General features: G+C 39.5%; 1 protein-coding gene across 7 annotated transcripts in view; it reads right to left on the minus strand.

The window, feature by feature from the left end:
- Positions 1-20,601, minus strand: part of DNM3 (dynamin 3) — a 172,457-nt gene that overhangs the window by 106,909 nt on the left and 44,947 nt on the right. For all 7 annotated transcript variants that reach the window (XM_038143972.1, XM_038143971.1, XM_038143970.1 and 4 more), the window contains one exon: positions 15,863-15,976. In XM_038143972.1, coding sequence (XP_037999900.1) covers positions 15,863-15,976 — 114 coding nt within the window. The remainder of the gene's footprint in view (positions 1-15,862; positions 15,977-20,601) is intronic.

The following is a 20,601-nucleotide window of genomic DNA, read 5'->3' on the forward strand; positions in this document are numbered from 1 at the left end:
ATTCCCTCAAATGCACCCCCTTACTGTGCAGTTATTTTGCTTCACTGAATGCTACAATCACTTTGTAGCAGAAGTGACATCTCCTGTGAGAGAGGCAATGCTACTCCAGTGATGTGGTAACCTGACTGAAACATTTCAGCCTGAGTGGGGAAAAGGAACACTCGATTCAGCTGCACATCTGGGTTTTATAAAGGGTCCAAAAGCTTAACACTAATGTGCTGCAGGGCTAAAACACAGCTGAGGAGATCACAGCAGTCAAGAAAGAGGACAGTGTTAATCCAGGGCATATCGTGCTCTTCACCACCGCTCTGAAAATTAACTTAGCTCAGCTAATTTTGCATCCCCACAAATTGTGTGTTGTGTATGAGTAAGCAATGACTAAGGAAATGTCAAAGCTATTCCATATCCTGTTCTTTTCCTGAAGAAAAACATGACAGGCAGAGAGGATACCTCCCATTAAGGCCACAACAATTCAACAAGGCAGCTATTTTTTTTTCAGCAGGAATGAAATAACCTATATGGAATCTAAACATTGCCAGTCATTTTAATCACTTGTTAGCACTCTGCTGAGCACACATGGTTTCCCCAAATCAATTTACTATCCAAATATCAGTTTAGATATTAAAATTCATATAATATATAATAATGTATTGTAATATTATATTAGATATAATATGAGCCTGAGTGCATACCCACAATTTAAGCTGAAAAATGCACAGTGAGCACAAAGTCCGCTGTACATGAAAATATCTGCTCTGTATTACACTGGTTCTTTCCCAGTGTTTCAGATTATTCATTGATAAACTTTGACCACTGGCTAGAAAGGCAGAAAAAATACTAAAAAATACAGACTAGAAAGTGATGCATATATTACAACCAGGGTGAATATAACCAGACTGCTGAAAAGGCAAAAAGAAGTGCCATCGATATTGAACCTGCTGTTGGGTTCCTCACAGTTGTGAGGACAGAAACCAGCAGTGGCTCTCTATAAGTGTCCACCTCAGAGGTGCTGAATTGTCCCCTGCACACCAAAGGAAAAGGAAACACAGGCTCCTGAACGTGGTTGTTATGAATTCCATCTCAGATATCCAACATAACTGGACTAAGCTCCTCCAGCTCTGTCTTCTCCCCATTTGTGTCTCTCCTATAAACCTGAACAAAGTTTGAGACAAAGCACGTAGAGCAGAAATGTGGAATTGAGCAGAGAAAAGGTGAAAGAGTAAATATCCTAAAGCATCCAAACTACATATCTGGTGAGAAGGGAGAGGAAAGGAGGACAAGTGATAAGGGATAGAGCAAGGAAAAAGGACTGGGAACAGGGAACACAGTGTTTAGAGGCTGTGGTTTTCACCAGTCCATTATGTGTTACAGGAACTACACAACAGAGGGGCATTAGGCTGAAACATTGTCCAGAGCTGTACTAAACTAATTTATAAAAGATCAAATCATTGACTGCAATACTGAGACCAGACTGCCTGGAAAACTGTGCAGCACATAGATGTGGCTCTGGGCAGTCCTACAGCCTTCACAGAGGGGTCCCAACCAAAGGGGGCTTCAGTTAGCACTGTTAAACTCCTGCCAGCCTCACAATCTTTCCAGACACCATGAATAATGCTAAAAACAACACATGAGGATGATGGGACAAGCTGAAAATGAGCACCACACTTCAATAGCATGTTCTCATAACAATGGGCACAGCTACTTAAAAGCACCAATCATGCCTACATGCATTGGCCAGAAGGAACAATATTGCTTAGGGACAAATTTTCTTTTTTGTAAATTTAAAATTAAAAAAATGAGTCTGATCACAGTGGAAGACCAAGAAACAAGAGGATTGCAGGACTGCATTAGGCCTTGCCCAACCATAAGTGATATTCATTAACAGAAGGGTCACAACCTCCACAGAAACAAGAATCAGATACTCTCGCCTCACGAGCTGCTGCTTCCTGCATCCTCGCCTCTTCTGTCCCTGCTTTATCCCCATCTTCCTTCTTTCATCCATAGTCCAAGCATTCTGCATAAAAGTGAACACAACTGAGACTGTTTGCATTTGCTCACTCTCACTGGCATTTAATTCTCTACTCACTTTGTTCAAAAGCTCAGTTCCAAAATAGACCCTGGAGGTAGTTTTGCAGGGGTTTTGTGCTCTGATGGCAATGACAGCCTGCTCATACTGTTGCCTGTATCCTATGCCTACCTATTTTTAATCCTTTTAAATCATGATTTAGCTTATTGAGCACCAAAAAGGGTTAACCTTTGCTACTGTATGTACAAAAAAAGCTACAGCAAATCATGGCAGACAACTTTCTCTTTGAGAATTTCAAAAATAGCTATGTACAATTGCCTGCTATTATTTCAACTCATTTATCGGCTGCAGACACCCACTTACTCTTCTGGAGTTCCCTGGACCATATCTAGTGCTTTTACAAAGCAGAGGTACAAAATTTACAATTCTCCAGACACTTTCTACAGTAACTTCTTAATGCAAAAAACGCACACTAATGGCAGTTCAGCCACTTCACCACGTAAATGCAGCCTGGGATGTTTTACACAAAAAGCACACAGCTCCTGTGCTACCCACACACTTCATGACCGTTTCTAAGATGTCCATCCCATTCAGTGTGAAGAATGGCCCGGCACTACACTGCTGTCTGTCAGGAGAAGAAAACAATTCAGCAGAAATACAGCTATTTTCTTTTTCATAGTGGTCCTCCAAATAAGCATTAATGAAGAAGTCAGACTTCTCAAAATCCTTAGTTTCCTCCAAGTTAAAAATCACAGAATATTGTCAGCTTGCGGAAAATAATTTAATCATGGGGCTGAGTTCATAGGCACAGCAGAATGTCAGCATGATGATAAACTCGTGAAAAATGAAAGTTTATCACTACCTTTGGAAGGCACTTAGTGTATATGGGTAACAGTTTATCATTGATACTGACTGTCTGAGCGGAGCCTGCCATGATGGCTGAAAGCACAGGACAGCCTCAGAAGCTGACTGGAAGCAGTTCAAATCCCACTGTAGAGATTGGGAGCTATTCAGTGAAAGATTTCAAATATTTCTAGTCTAGTCTCAACTTGGTATCAGAAGGAATGGAAATGTCAATGGCTTTTTGGGCCTATTCCTTTCCAAACAGAAATCAAGCGGAAAAGGAGGGATTTGATCTAAACATCTAAGACAGATGCGTGTAAGCAAATGAGCAGCCCTTAGGAAGGAAAGAAAAAGTGCATTAGAGGTCTGAATGGCTTTGCACTGTATTAGAGGTTCTCCCCAACAAGGCTTTAGCATCTTCCTGGGCTCCCAGAACAACCCAAACCTCCTGTTCTCCTTCATTCCTCTGAAGCTCTGCTTTTGCCAGGAAACAAAACTTAGAGGGAACAAATTTCCAGGCCACAGTGTGGGGAGCTATTCTGGTTCTATTTAACCATGTCAGGAAAAACTCCCAGACTAATACTGCTGCACTTGGCAGCAAGATTCCAAACTTCACTTCCCTCAGCCCTAAACCTGCTTGGTTCATTAATGTTTTGCCTTCTGTGTAATTCAGCCTACGTCCCTTTCTGCTGGTATGGAAAGAAGATCCCTGGAACTCTGTCTTTCCTTGACAACATAATTTCTTGCTCTTGGTGACACATGCAGTAATTAATCTCTGACAGTTCCTCACTGGGGAAAATCTGACTGCTCTACTGAGGGTCCCGCTCGCAAAAATCATTCCTCAGTCTTTCCAAAATTGTATTCTTCTTCCACAAGGCAAGTGCCAAGTGGGAATACCATAAAAAAGCCAGTCCCTACACATGCAATGATACACAGACAAGGAGCCCTCCTGGTTTATCCACGATGTGCTCTACTTTCTCCCTTATTACAGTTTTATCTCCTAAAGCCCTTGCCCACAACTCACTCTCTCTGACACACTTGTTGCTGGTCTTAAGAGGGCGAAGCACACATCACATTAAACCTCTCCAAACCTTTACCTCTGCTAATTAAACACGAAACCCCAGCACTGCTTGGACACACGTTAGTCCCCTGAGACCCAAACAGGAGAGCTGGACGCACATTCTGAAACAGACACTCAGGGCTTGGCCTGGCACCACCACAAAGGAGCCTGAAGGTCACTTTTCCTTTTCGTTGGACTCAGACTCCAATTCCAATTCCCCAGCATCCAAGTTCGTTGCGTTCATTCTCCCTGAAGTGAGAGCTCTGCAACCTGCCCTGTGCACACCTCTAGGAGCTACGGCTCTCAGAATCTGCCGGCACCTAGGAAGAACCAAATCCTGCAGAAGTTATTTAGGACACCAGAGCTCACGGAACACATTTAGATTTACATACATTCCTGTCCAGGAAGTTGGTGATCTACCTCTCAAGACACTGATATCTGTCTCAGAATTCCAGGCAGAAAAAGAACTGCTGGCACAAACTGCATCCAGTGCATATCCAGACCCAGACACAATCACCTCCAGGTTTGACTTGAGAAGAGCTAACTTGTTCTGTCAGCTGTTGTGTTAGACCATGGGCTAAGGCAAATTAAAAAAAGAAAAAAAACCCACACAACAAAATCAATCTAAGTACAACACTTTGATTCAGCAGAATGAGTAACAAAGAAAAAAATTTACCAGAGAGCAAGGCTGGTTGCCTGTGGGGAGAATATCTTAAAATCTACGGTAAAGTCATAGTTGGCAAAATTCAATAGATCTGGTAAACATCAAAGATAAAATTCAGCAGAATAATTCCACCAAGCACCATTAAAAGAAAAATGGGACCAGCAGGGTTACCAGTGAAAAACAATGCCAGGCCTAATAGCACTGATCTACCAGAAGCAATTTATTATGACACCAGAAATAGCTATTTTCACAGTGGATGCTTGAAATGAAAACTTTAAAGCTTCTTTAAGTCTTGAGCTATAGCAAAGTATTCAACCAGCCAGCCAAAATAGCTGAAGGGAAATAGGAAGGCCACATGTGGAACTAATTACTCATGTAGAGGCTATGACAAAGAACATTTCTCCAGACTTTTCATGGGGGCTTCACTTTCAGGAAGTAACTCTAATTACTGTTCAAGTCTCGGCAGCCTGCATGCCGCTGACAGTTCCAAGAAAAAATGAACCTATTTGCCCTTTTCTTGGTCTGAAATGCCAAAATAGAAAAGCACAACTAGAGTCATTAAAAAGAAAGAAAATAAGCACTGGCTTATTACACTAGCTTCCTGAGCAGAATCCTTTTTATAAATTCTGTTTTTCAGGCTTCACAAAAGAGCAAATTCTGCATCTACATTAACTCGCTCTCTGTTGGCTGCAGTGAAACTGTACATCTTGACTTTTTACAGCTTTTCCATACTGGGGCCCACTTCCTGCCCAGTTGAAGAAAAAAATCTGGCCTGAAGATGAAATGACTGCTTAACATTACACTAAAACATCTGGTACCATTTTATACACAGACCCATGTCTGAGAGCAGGCAATTCTAGCGGTCTCACCAGCGGCACAGTGCATACCCAAACCTCCCCAGGGTGACATCATCCCATATATGGACTCTCAGGCCCAGCCCTCCCCCTTTTCCTGGTCCTAAATTCATTGCCAGATCCCCAGTCTGCTGCAAATGTGCCACGTCAAGACTGGAAATCACAGCACTTCAGTGTGTTTCAGTGAGTGCTGCAGAGTGTGAGCGAGAGCCGAGCACAACCCGTGATGCAGGAAGGCAGTTTTTCCCCGAGACTAAAAGAGGATTTAAAATAAATAAATAGACGCGTCCGGAGATCCTGCTCCGTCGCCCCAGTGTTCAGACTACCTGTTCAGGACAATGCTGTTGTACAGTAGTCTGCACATTGGTTAGACTGGGCAAGGGAAAGCGGCGGCGTGGACTATTGGGGACGCAAGTTGCTCTTGCCAAGGAGAAGACACTCATTGCTCCTTTCAGATCTCATATCCAGTATTTTTCTTCACAGGTTTTGCACACTAGGGAATAAGAAACGCTAAGGGACACTGTGAAAAAGGAGGACTGCAGAATAAAGCGGGGAAGACATTCTGGTAAGGCCTGCTTTGGAAGAACACCTGGCCTATGACCTGGCGAACCTAGGTGACTCCCCTCCCCCCTTCCTCCAGTCATCACTGCAAGAAAGATGGAGCTCTGATGGTGCACTAAAAGCCATGCAAGAAATGAGAGAGGTATATTGCCTAGAGGTACACTGCCTAGAGAAGTGTACAACAGTAAAGCTAAAGTCGGTTATTTCTTTTTTACTAATTTTTTTAATTTAAAATAAAGCTTTATTCCCCAACAAACTAAAAAGGTAAATTTAATTTTTTTTTTTTACTTGAAGCTTTCAGTATAAATATTTAAGAAGTATATAATTTTTTTTCTTAGGCTTGCTAGAAGTATGTATTCTGAATAGCTCCTGTTGTGATCTATGATCCGAAGATAAATTTTTTTAAAATTATTTTTCCTTAAAGTAATAAAATACTAGAAAAGAATGCATGAATAATATTTTATATTATTGTAAAACATATTATATCACCTCTGGGGAAAACTGTACTTAGTTTTTTATATGCAGTTGAAACTTCTTTGCAAGTAACTTATGCTAGATGTGCTAATGAAAACTGGGAGGGAAACCATAGAAAAACTGACTACTCCATGCTAGGCTTCTGCCATGTAGAATACAAAATCTTTGATTGTCAGGAAAAATTACCTTTTAAAATTCAGGATGTGATGGAAAATAAATCACTCAATAAATAAAAGGGAAGAAAGAGCTTTCCAACCCGATACCTGGCTGGATATTGCATGGGAATGATCAGGACCGATTGATTGTTGCCGCTCTCGTGTGCACTTTGAACCGCTAATGATTCTTCTACCATTCAAAATGATAAGTTAGTTTGTCCTGAATCCCACTGATAAAAATGGAATTTGTAAACCAATGCAGAAGTTTGCTTTGGTGAATTTCCAGCTGTCCTGGTAGGGGAAAAAAACCCTCAGGCTGAATGAAATCCCCACGGACAAAATAATACAAAAAGTCTGGGCTGCAATTTGATACCAGCCGAACTCCAGAGTCAGCTCCCCTAAAGTTAACAGTAGTAACAAACTACTGCAACCGGAAAAAAATCCCACCTATATGGTGCTCCTTATTGCCAGGAAGGCTTGGAATAGCTGTACTGTAAAAAGAATTAGCATAAATATGCAGCCATTAGTATTACAACCAGCCAATTTTGCAGAAGGTGTGCTGTATTTTAGACAGCCTTCACGCTATACTTTCTTTATTAAAAAAATCTGTATATTATGCTGATCTTTTCCACTGCTCCTTTGATAATCAATAGAGGAGCTTTTGGGAAGAACTGGTCATGTAGTGTTGGTGTGATGGTGCCTGAACTGGCTGCCTTAAAGCTTACAAAGGAAGGACTAGCACTGTCATTTCCCTCTGCCTCCCAGCAAGACTTTTCTTTTGACCAAAAAACTCTTTTTTAATGTATATATACACTTGTAAGTTATTCAGCCTCTCTTCCTTTTGTTTTGCAGAAGATTATTTTTAGGATTAATTTAGTGGGGTTTAATCCATTATAGTGTGAGTAGATGGAATTTTGTTCTCACTCTGCTTTAAAGTGGAGTTACGACACACATATAAATGTGGTTATTGAGAGAAAATTTGAAGCAATAGGAAGAAATGAAAGGAATGGAACTAGAGTCAAACTGGCACTAATATTTCTCGATCTCTACATACGATTGCTGTCTTAGACATCACAAATCTGAAAAGTTTTCTGACTTAGATTTTGCTTAAGCGGTAGAAAAATGTTTCCAAATCTTGTTAAGAAACTCGCTCAGTTTTGCTTTCGAGGGGAATATGATTGTTTGCAATTTTTTTTTTCTCTCTAATGCTTACTTGCAAAGCTACTTTTTTTTAAATTCTGATTTAGAAATTAAGGAAGGAAATAATGTTATCCAGGGAATAATAGGCTCTTCATGAAAACAGTGTTGCAGATAGCCTGTGTTAACTTTTGCTAAATAAGCAAGGACGATGGAAACATATGGAATGAGAGTTTCTCTTATCTCTAGTCCACTATTTGCATTAATCTTTATTTTAAATGACCTTTCTGGGTTTAGGAAGTGATTCCCCTCCCATACACCCATGACTCTTCAAAGTTACATTTTTAGACTGTAAGGCTGAGATCGAGGAGGCCCCCTTGGCATGGGGCTTGGAAAGGAGGCGGGGGGGAAATGCAGAGTGCAAAGCAGCAGATATGGAAAGAAAGGCTGTATTGTTAGCAATGAATAAGGAAGTTATCGACCTCGGCTCAGTAATCAAAACATTTTCAAAGTGAATTAAATGATTCTGCGGTTCTTAAAATACTGCTGGTTTAGTTGAAACAATTTCTAGTTGATCATAGTCACAGAGAAGAGATTTCAATAGTTATAAAACAAGATGCTTTAAACAGGCATGTCAACAAACACAAACAGGCTGCATATAAATATTTCAGGAGGAAAAAAACCAAAAAACAAAATACCACCAAATATTACTTTTTGTAATGAATAAAAAAAGAAATTAGCAGGACCCAATGCATTCTAATCATGGTGAGAGTTCTCTAAAGCCAGGACAATACCAATACTTAAGCCTGTTGTATGAACTGATACATATTACCATAAAATGCACATTGAAGCCAGTAGGAACATTTAAAATAGGTGTTTCAATACAATAGACCTTCTTTCATCTTTAGGGAGTTTATTTTATTTAAGTGCACTCAAAAAAAATTAAATAGGGAAGAGGAAGAAAACATTTCAAACCTTTTCTAACTATTCCTTTAATGTTTAAAAAAAGGAAAAGAGAGAGAAGGGTGGGGGAAATTCAGTTAACTTTACAGATATAAATATAGATTAAATAAGTATCCAAATGTGAAAAAAATAGTTACTTTTAAAAAAACCCATGTCATTTGCCATCTTTCTGCCTTGTCATTAAGCTGCATGCTGTCTCCTGCATGAGCATTGCCAGTGCTATTTAGTGCATCTGTATTTTCAGAGCATGAAGACACTGCCACCCGCCCCACGCTCCTTGCCCCCCTTCCTGTACTATCACTGTGCCTCCAGACCACCCAAGTATCATTTCTAGTTGGAAAATATTATAACCAAAATAGCAAAATATCTGCATAAAAATTCCAGGCTTCTACACAGAATGCTCATTATAATCTTTCAATCAAAATCTGCTAAGCAGATTGGAAAATGAAAAGCCCTAAACTTTAATGTGTTGGGTTTTTTAAATAATCCATTTCAATCAAGACCATAACTTTACTTTTACTTGTAAAAGGCTTTGCTTCCTGAACTGTACTTTATTTAAGGAAAAAAAAATCTTAATTGAAATACTATTAAGGGTCTGGTTTAAACCTACAAAAAGACAGGAAATGCCAGAGTTAAGAATGAAACTTTCCTGAATTATTCTACTGTAGTTCAGTACTGCATTTTACACAGCATTGCAAAGCAGTATCTAAAAATAACAGCCTTCCCTTAAATAAAGAGTCCTGATCACTACTGGAGGGAATACATATCTCAATTCAGTTTCCAAGGTACCAATATTTAAAGCCAGGTCCTTAATATAAGTTTCTGTAAATATAATATTGGCAATCATGAGATTTTTTTTGTTGTTGTTGTTATGAGTATTCTAAAATATTCTCAAGTCCTTTCCTGACTTAGTCTGTCAGTCAGACACAGCACACAAGCCCTTTAAGCAAGTTAACTACAATTTCAAGGAATTTCAGGTTTTAAATAAAAATCAAGTGGAGATATTAATCTAGTCATGGCTAGCAGCACCCAGTGAATTAACAGAAGGTAAAACAAACTTGCCTCTGTCGAGGTGTAAAGCTTTTTGCTGATTCTTTGATGAATTCTCCTTGTGTACAGTTATTAGAAAGACGGCACAAAGTTTCCACTTACGATTTTCCTCCCAGCACAACCTCCCTGACAGTTCTTAACTGAAAACCTATTCTAGAAAATCCATACTTCTGCTATTCCAATATACTGTACTACAGGTTGCCAATAATTTTGACTGTACAATTCTTTGTTATTTCAAGAAGGATCCATAACACAGAAAGTCAGACCTAATTTCCTTCCAGACTTAAGATTTTTCACTTCTTTAGCAACTAAATGCAGGAGTTAAATCTGATTAAATCTATGAAACAATTAGTGTATTATATCTATTTTAAAAATACTTCTAATTTTCCACTTCTGTTTTTCTTCCAAATGGTAAAGCAGGCAGGAAGAAATGGCAAGTTAAAGCATACTCCTAAAATTTTACTTTTAGCTATAAAACTTTAAGTATTTTACAAAGACAAAGTATTTAATGTATTGGAATTAATTTTTCATCTCTGAATTAGTTAGCCATTTTTTGTGGTTGATTCATTTATTTAAGACATCTTATTCCACCTTGTTAGGTTCAAGGAAAATTTCATTCATATAATTTATAAACTTAACTTGTATAGACAATTTGTATATTAACTGAAATGAATATTATTCTTTACGGCAAAATTATTAGAGACAGAACAGCTGAATAATTACATATTGACTTATTATTAGTTTAATATAAAACCTCAGCACTATCCCCACCTTTAATCTCTGGTAATTTATAATCAGTTTTCAGGATTAAAATTGTTAGGCTGCTATTCTGAATGGGGTATGTTTGAGAAGGGTTTGAAAGCACAACTTTGTTGCTTACCTATGGTGGCACTAGCGAGCAACAGAGATTCAAGAACACCATTACAAACCAGAAACATTTAATCTGTAGAGAAAATTAATACAATTATTCTTTTCCCCCTTTAAGGCTCCAATGGCTTTTATAGCTTCTGAAACAATACCCCAGAAATGTTGCAAATGTCACTGCAAAGTTGGATGACGGTCACTGTGTGCAGAGACAGCGTTTAGAGAAAATTCAGCAAAGCAGCACATCTTGTGATGTGAAATGATGCTATTTGCATGCTTTTGATCTTTAGTATAGTCCGTATTTGACTGAAAAAAACTTACTGAAGCTTTATGAGGTTAAGTTATTTTGTCAGAAAGTTCAGATTTTGAGACAAAGCAAAGTTTAAATAACATGCAAACCAAAATACTAAAAGGAATTTAATACATGTACAGCTATCACATATTAGCAAAATCGATCCAAAATGCAATCAGTTTTCTTTCCAGCACATTCCCTATAATGGGGTTAATGTGCAAGTTGCAGCCTCCATTTATACAGAAGGATTTTTATTTTTAACATCCCAGATTATTGTACTTATCTGCTCCTAGAAAATATGCACTGTATAAACATATCCTTTATCTTGAACTTTAGTATTTCTGTGCTTCCATGAGGAGTAAAAACATCTGGTTAAATTACTATGTGTGAGTACAATGTGCAGGCAAAACCCTGTACGAATTGCATATAAAATAAACCATGGCTTCGGTTCTTTTTCGCTTTTCCAAATGTTCAGCGTGAGCAGTCTGTTGAAATCGCATCCCTGATATGTGTCAGCACAATGATAACTCATGTACCAAGCTCCTTTTCTGAATAAAATCAAGTTCTGTTCTTGTTCTGCAGCTGCCAATGTTTTAAAGTTCAATTCTGTTATGTGTGTTCCCCCAACAAACGCCCCCCAAAGTGGACTGGCACAAAGTGTTGCACAGCAGCGGCGATGGCTCCAAGGGACTGGCTGGACGGAGTTGTCATGTGTCTGCCTGTCTACACTTGCTGTGCAGAACATCCTCTCACCTGTACAGCAGGCACAGACAGGCAGTCGCATGACAACCCAGCCTGAGGGACAGCCGCCAGTGGGACCCCGCTCTGACAGCCCAGAGCATCTGCAGCACCAGCTCCAGCCAAGAGTCCTCTGGACCTCAGACAGCCGGTCAGTCACCAAGCCCAGAGTCAAAGCAGCACTGCCTGTCAAGTACAATAAAACCCACTGCTGAAATTCCTACTGTGCTTCCTATAGTACTCTTTTCCTAGTTCTCAGGAGCTCACTAACAGTAAGTTGGATTTATCCGCAGCCCTGCGGCACCTCCGTATGTTCTGTCCTCCTGTTTGCTTCCCAGGCAATGCTCGATTCTTGCTGTATAAAAATCCCTGACATTCCTGCTTGTCACAGAAGCCAAGAGCAGCTTATTGTGTGGCAAGCTCATTCTGTAAACATACACAATGTCAGACCTTAGAGGAACTTCTCCCCTTTCCACTCTCTCATCTCCTCCCTTATTTTTGTAGGTTCGCTCTCAAATCTCACATCATTTTACAACTGGGAACAAACTGTGAAATTATAATACAAACTGCATCCATCACTGGATGTTGACAATAATATCATTTACTATTGAAACAGAATGGAAATATTTTCTTTGGGAATAAGACTACAGGAGATTTTTTTCCCCATCAATGTAAATTTCACATTTTTAGAAATTCCAATTCTAGAGTCCAGCTTGGCATCCTTTGCACAGCAGTAATACCAGTGAAATCTCTGGATGCTTTAGAAAGAATAATAAAATCACATTCTATGACCATGCACTGGAACAATGTTACACCACTCTACAAATGGCATCCAAATCTTTACAGTAAAGAGGTTTTTTATTCACAAGCTGGAATGACATTCCACAGTCCCAAAGTCCATTTCATCCTAATGCAGAAGTGGCTAATTCACAAACTTCAGATTTGCAGGTTGACTCTCAAATGAACCTTAGTTATGGCTACTTAACAACACAGCAACAACTGAGAGCTAAAACGCTCAGATTTAATAATTTGTGTGTGTAGATATGCCTTATAATGCTTCAGCTAGGATTACATGGAACATTCTACAAAATAAATCTGTATTTGTCAGGTCACAGAGTGTCCTGATCTTGCACTTGTTTACAGCAGCCTCAAAGCCAGTACACAGCACTTTCCTTGCTTGGTTTTTAAGCAGAAAAGCACAAAGTCATGGTACTGGTCACACAGCAAAGTTACAAACAGAAGCAACTGCACACAGGATCAGAAACTAATCCATGTCAGTTCTGCCAGAACCGATACCGTAGCTACTCTAAGCACGCTGCTCAAACGTGAACCTGGCATTTCCAGAACTGCAAGTCTAAAAACTCATTCGTAGGCACTGAATCGCTCTCATCAGGAATAAAATCCTGGCATATGTTTGACAAACAAAACTGTGTGAAGAAACCAATTGTTTCTTTTCTAATACTGATATCATACAGGAAAATCTGAAATCTTTTGCCATAGCAACTTGCTCCTAAATACATTGTACTGTGGTTTTATCACTTATAAAGCTGCACCTCACAAAGGAATTTATATCCTTCTAACGGCACTAGCGAGCCACCAGTAGTGATTTTGATCTCAGAGCAAATTCCAGACTAAAAACCAGGTTCAGCTTACACTAGAGGGGGTACGAAGCCCTGGAGGCCCCAGCAGGCACTGAGCTTTGCAAAGCACACTGTCAGAGCTCTCTGGTACATAGCTGCTGCAGCACTGGCTACAGGCACAGAGGGCACAAACTCCTCAGCATGGCAAAGGAAGCCAGGTGTGAGCTGACCCTACACCTTCCCCAGCTGCCAGAGAAAGACTCCCGGCCAGCCTGAGCAGGGGATGGGGGCCCTGAACTCCCCACGACCTCACAGGGCACAGCCAGACACACAAACACAGGGATCTCTTCTCACATCACCAGACTGCGCATCTCACTGGGGGGAAACACCCCCACACAGCCGCTCCAGCCAGCAGCTGAGGAGCCTTACTGATTTTTCAGTCTTACTGAGAAGGTCCAGTACAAAAAACCAAACAAACAAAAAACACCCAAAACAAAACAAAAACAAACAAACAAAACCACAAACAACAAGCAGACAAACAACTACAAAAAATCATAACTTTATCAACTCTTTTCCAGGACAGAATAATCAAATTATACAGCTAATCTGTACTTAAGGAGCAACTTCTTTCAACAGCGGAGCATGGAATAATACTCTGCTATTATCCTATGCAATTACCTTCTTACCACTCTAAGAAATTCCTAAGTGATCTCCCATGGCCTGAATTAATTACTGACATTTTCATGATTCTCAAAACATAACTCTTTGGCAATTAAGAGACATTATCTTAATATATACATATGGAAATCACACAGCGGCCGTTTCCTTCTGAGTACTTTCATGAGCTTCCCAGGTGACTCTCCCCAGCAGATTGTCAAAACTATTTCTTTCTAAAGTTGCACTGCACAAGATGTACCATTAGGATTTTCAGGAATTTTTATATTTCCCACTAAACAAAAATCAGATTTAAAAAACAACACCAAAAATACCGAAAAACATTGCCACAGCTCATCTTGGATGCACCTCCAACTGCTTGAGACAAAACACAGCAGGTGTGTTAATTTTGCCACATTGCTTGTTTTAGTTACAGTTGCCTGTATCTTACCTAAGAAAGCTGGTTCTAGTAACTTGAAGGCAGATCACATAAAAAAAAGCTTCAAATTTTCAAATTCATAAAGTCACTTTTGCATTTTTTTCATATTCTATTTCAACAATCTGAGAGTAAAATTTCCCCTCTTGACACCCATCCCTTGCCTCCTCCCCTCTGCCTAACATGCACTGGTTTCCCTGTCACACTAAATTTGAATCCCTTTAAAACTTAAATAAAAGGGAAAGGGGCAAAATCCTCAAGATAACCTAATTTGTCCCTCTGCCTTTAGGTGTATCCCGAAATGGATACAGAGTGGGGGGGAAAAAACTATTTCTGAGCAGCAGAAATAGTTCCCACCCCCAGCAGCATTACTGAAGGAGTTCCACATCGTGGTTTTACAGCACTCTGCCTTATGCACTGCAGGCCCTCCCCCCAGGGCTTCCAGAGAATCCACTGCAGTAAAACACCATGGTAGTTTAGAGACAATATGAGTGTGCACAGTCCCCATCAACCTGTTTTGTTGGGTTCAACCAGTGTTTTGATTATTACTTAGAATAAGATGAAAAGATCGAGTGATGCTTTAGAGCTCATTTAAAGCTTTCTCTTTACTTGTGCTTCTTCCATCCATTGAACTGCTTCACCCTAAAAGTCAATAATTTCTTACTAAAACATTTTTTGGGAGGTGGGGGGGAAGACCCGAATAGGAAGTAATAGTTTGTTTTTTAAATGTAGCCCTATTTTTCTACAAAAACCAACACAAACCTTAAAAAACTCAGGCTTTACCATAAATCTGATGGCACACATAATCCTGTTTTAACCTCCAAAGTACTGATGGAGTCTTGGATAAAATGTATCATTGCACACACTGTTGAAAAAGTCATTAAACAGAACAGACAAGCTGCCTAACAATATATTCCAAGTGAGCAATGTGGATGTCCTTTTATTTATTTCCATATCACTCACCTCACATTTACTGATCACTCAAGAAGGTGCATTTTTTGTCAAATTTGAAAATCCACACCAACCAGCTAGAGAACTCTGCAGATGGGCTTTTCATCCTCTCAGAACATAAGACCAGAGAACAGCTCTTTTCATTAAATGAAAGTAACTTCAGCAATTGAGTTTACCCAGACAATTTATGACCAACTTGCAGTAGATGCACAAGAGCAACAAAAGCAAGTATAGGACAATAAGCAGAGTATTTCAAAATATCCTGGGATTTTTTCCTTTTTTAAAGAAATGTGTGGAAATCACAGGAAGAGAAGAAAAAAGTAAAACAAACAAAAATACCCCACACCACACCCTGTGTTTGTTATCAGCATTTCAACAGAAGTCTTAGACACTCAGCATTCTCCATGAATCAAACCAGAAATTTAAATAACACAGTTAAAACCTTAAAACAACCTCTCAGTTTAAGTTTACACAAACTGATTAAATATTTCAAGTTGATATCAGAATACTGTATTAATACTGGGGTTTTCCCCAATAGAAAAAACTTCTTCATTCCTTACCTCATCATCTTTATACCAGGACAAGCTCTCTGCAGTCAGGACGAACCAGTATTCCTTGGATCCTCCTTTCATGATGCCAATGTTGTTGATGGTGAGCCAGCCTTTCCGGATGACCTATGCAGAGGTGCAGTCAGGTACAAGTTTAGTTCATTACTCCCTTGACAGAGTTCTGCTGCTGCATTCATTCTTTTAAACCAAGATTTGCTAAATGAAACACAAGCAGGTGCATTTTTTCAGTCTGGGAAATTCAAGAGTTTTTGCAGCATTCAAAAAAACAAAAAAGTAACTGAATATTACATTTTCAGTCTGAAGGTTGGAGAAAGAGTGAAGCCAAACTATCAGAATGTTGCACTTAGAGCAAGTGTGAGTGTGATAAGAATCAGGTAAGTTTGAAGATATTTATTTGCTGTATATGAACACATTGTGCAAGCCTACACAACTTAATCTCTGACGACACTGTTCTGGTCTAATTTTTAAGGTCATCTCTAAAGGTGACCAGGAAAAGCACCTAAATTCTGGTAAAGTGAGTGGCTTCTGACACACCCTGGGGATTTTCAGAAGTGGTTGTATGGAGTGACAAAGGGGAGAGATCTTCTAAAGTTAAGTTAAAATTAAGGCGGGAAGCTGTAAGGAGAGGCATGTGAGAGCCATTTTCTTCTCACAGGACAGAAAAGGAAAAGAAAAGAGGGGAAAAAACCTTAGGCAGCAAAAAAAATCAGGGGAAAAATAGGTAAAGCAAAACTTTATAATATAGATACAAGCCAAAGATGAAAGAACAGATGTGAACCTATCTATAAATACTAAGACCAGGAGGCTACATCATGCACAGAGAAAGAGAAATGAAACAACTCCCCAGCAGAAGAGTATAACCATGAAAACTCATTTACAGATGAGATGGAAATTTTCAATTTTATTGGAACAGCCAGTGTTTTCCAATATAAATGAGAAAGCAAACATTCCTTCCTATCATGCTCTGAACAAGACCACAGAACTCTCCTAATCACAGATGCAAGGAACCTCAGCTCTTCTCTTTCTCCCCACAGCAACATCCTTCATTTGCCAATGGAATACTGGGACAAAAAAGTGCTCAGAGAAGCCCTTCAGAACCCTCTCAACAAGCTCCAACTTGTGTGATCAAACATGAGTTTCCTCTTGTATTTAAAGAAATCTATGAGACCAACATTCCTCTCATAGGGCTTCACAAGACCTGTAACTCCAATACCAACAACTCACCAAAGAAGAACATGGCTCACCATATATTCGTTGTCACCTATAAAAGTTTCAGAACCAGAATTCATCCCTATTTAGCCTGGATGTTCATGCAAATTCCTAAAAAAAAGAAAAACAGCTTTGGTTTTGCACAGGATAAGGGACTGAATTATATCTGATAACTAAACCAAACAAGTTGCGCCTAAAAAGCAAGAAATTGTATGGAAATGCACATAATCCAAGAGTATCAGTTTCATTTCAAGGAAGATAAATGTGTTTCCCCATTTACTACCAACCAGGCCAGCAGTGTAAGAAAAGTCCTGAAGATGCAAAAACAGGCTGTAAGTTTTCAGCCTGTAAGAAAATCTCTAAGTAAGCATTGCTTCGGTTCTGAAGGCACAGTAAGGGATGAGAGAACAGGACATGATTCCTGTAAAGAGACTCAAGGGTATGGCACAAGTAGGTTAGATGGAATAACCTATTCCACAAAGATTTCTACAAAACTGGGTCAGGACTTTTAACATTTGTGGGTTTGGGGGGGGGGGAACCTAAGTGGAGAGTGGCACTACTGAGCACAAACACACAAGGAATGCTTGCCCAAGTGCAAGTTAAGGGAAACATATTGATAAGAACTTGATTACCCATCAAATCCTCATTTTATTTTGTGATGTTTATTGAAGTAAGTTTTTAACAGGAAACAAGTAACATGTATATACAGCCAGTGTACTGGCCTTCAGGCAGCTGCCACAGGACAAGTTGTGGAACCAAACTAATTTTATTTTTTCTTTTTGCACTGAACTGTAAAAAATTAAAGGAAAAAAATGGGGAAAAGCAACAAAATTAAGGTTCTGAATTCACTTGAACTTTGTTCTGCAGCAAAGGGAGCTGTATTTGTGCAGCAGACTCAATCCTTCACAGCACATGTTCCCATGCTATAAAGAGGCTGGGAGAGAAGATGCTCTTGCACCACATTGTCTGCAACTGAAAATGCCACGTTGCTCCATGCAGAGCTCATATCTACACACAGGAAGCCCAGGCAGCCTGGCCAGCACCTGATTTGGAGGAAAAATGTTTTGGAGAAACATCTCAGGGAAGGTAAAAGATTTGAACACAGGTGTCAGTGAAGATAAAGAGGTGGTTTCTAGAAGTAAACCAGGCAGGAACACCTAAGTAGCAGGTTCAAGAACCTTACAGGTGATGAGCACTTCAAAGGGAAGGGAAGGAGCACTCTCTGGTTATTCCATCCTCTGCCTCACCATTACCACAGGCTCTGTAACTGCTTAGTAAGAGTCCCATTTTCTCAATGCAACAAGAAGGCATTTGTGGTAGAGGTCTCAGAACAGACCAGGACAACATTTTAAATACTAAACTATACAAACCACTTAAGGAGCACTGAAGGTTTCAATACTTCTAAGGTAGGAATTGTGTCATGCTCTAGTCCAACACATCTCCCCACAAATGTGCAACCATCATGGGGTGTGGACAGAAACAAGCTGACTTGCTAGGACAATCCCTGGTCACTGGTTCATAAAAGAAGGAATTTGCTGGTAGTTTCTTCAAAAATCCTGTGTGCTGAGGGTTAGATCCAGCTGTCATTCCCCCACAACCCTGCAGAAGAGCAGGACACCAGCCTACAGCAATATTCTGGGTGCGTGCTTTTCATGTGAAATTTCTCGACCTGTTTATCTCTACCCCTCGGGGAAAACAGAGTTCTGTGTTCTCTAAAATATCCTGAACTCTACAACAGGTCACAATAATCTAAAATAATAGGAAGCTGTTCCAGGGGACACCAACAGGGAGAAGATGAGCTTAGTGTGCTATGCCTCATGTCCTTATCATTGAATTTTCCCATTTCCCAGGCACATTCTGTTAACTCCAAAAAGCTACACTTACAGAAGACTCAGCATCAGTGTCGGACGTAAAGGAGAGGGAGATGTTGGATCAAGATGTAATGCAAGAAAAAGTGAGATTAAGGAAAATAGTTTCACTTTCCAGAGAAGCTGAATGACACCTTAGACTCTAGCTAAATTCTCAAAAACCCAAAAAAACCCAAACCCTCAAGCCATATTTTAAAAGTGTTCTTCCACAGGCAATAAGAAGGTAAGATTTTCAAAGACACTTTCAAAGTTGAAAAACTCTGATAGAGAGTTGTTATTTTGGAGGTTTTTTTAATCATTGTGTTAGCTATGTTTTATAGCACTTCAGCTTGAAAAAAGAAAGCACTGTGTTTCATTATTGTTCTCACTAGTTCTTTTTCTTATTGGGTTGTATCTAAGAGATCCAATTCACTCTTTTCTATCATATTTCTAAATGTCATTCTGTGCAGAGCGGATGTTAGTGACAGAAGTTATGAACTTCAGGAAGGTGAAAAACATGGGCACAGCCAGAAGCTACTGGAGACAATATTCTGACCGGTAGCTGGACTCCATGCACAGGATGAACAAGAGATGACACAGTTCCTTCCTTCAGGATCCTGATACCTAATCTGGGTGACTGAAAAATGAAACTCAGAGCCTCTGAATGCACACGAACAAGCCAGAAGGAAATCACTTTCTCATAGTTCAGCTGCACAGAACCCAAATCATATTTATTGTTCTTACCCCCCACCACTTCAAGGATAAACAGGAAAGCAGGATTTGACACAATAAGCACATTTTATGTGTTGCTGCATGACTTAATTTGCATTAAATCAAATAAGGCATTTGTAAAAGAAATATATTGAAAGAAACAGGACACTTTCTGATTCTCTAAAGAAGTATTTGAAGGATGACTTCAAGATAAGTGAGATACATGATACTGGCAGACAGAAACACAAGAGTGAGAATCATGGGACTGGACACTCCCACAAGAACACAAGCAGCAGCAATTGTTAATGTAACACCATTAAAGTTGTGTTGTGTAATCCACTGAAGTAATTCTGAGCACAGAACACAGCTCCCAGTACCACTCCATCTTCCACCCACTGTCATTACAACATGTGTTACTGAACAGTAAGCACATTGAGAGAATAAAAATTACAAAAGCTACTCAGGAAGGCATCCTAAGAAGCTGTTGGTTCTTTGGATTCAGTCATGAAGATCCTCACACTACAGAAGCTGTAAAGTATTAGAGGGGAAACCTACTACAATATTTCACTGCAATCTGCCAAATGTCCCAGCACAAAATGATCAGATCTTCTCTGATACTGAACATAACCAAGATCTTGTGACATTGCTTCCCTACAAATCACTGCACAATGTATTACATAACTTGAAACTAGTGACAGAGGCTGAAACCTAAAAACATGTCCGCTTTAAAGACAAATTTAGTCTTTACTGGAGCAAAGCTCTCAGGGGTAAAAAACTGAAATATACTTCCAAATATAGTTAAACAAAGACTGAGGTAAGTCAAACATGAAGGGATATTAACCTAAAAAATAAATAAAGGCCATTTAGAACAGCAATACTCCTGTAGACTTGATAAAGTGAAAATTCAAAACCAGCAGGTCTCATGCTGCTGAATTTTGAAATATTTTGAATGTGTTAGCTCAT

The sequence above is a fragment of the Motacilla alba genome, chromosome 8 (genome assembly GCF_015832195.1).
Source record: "Motacilla alba alba isolate MOTALB_02 chromosome 8, Motacilla_alba_V1.0_pri, whole genome shotgun sequence".
Classification (NCBI taxonomy): domain Eukaryota; kingdom Metazoa; phylum Chordata; class Aves; order Passeriformes; family Motacillidae; genus Motacilla; species Motacilla alba.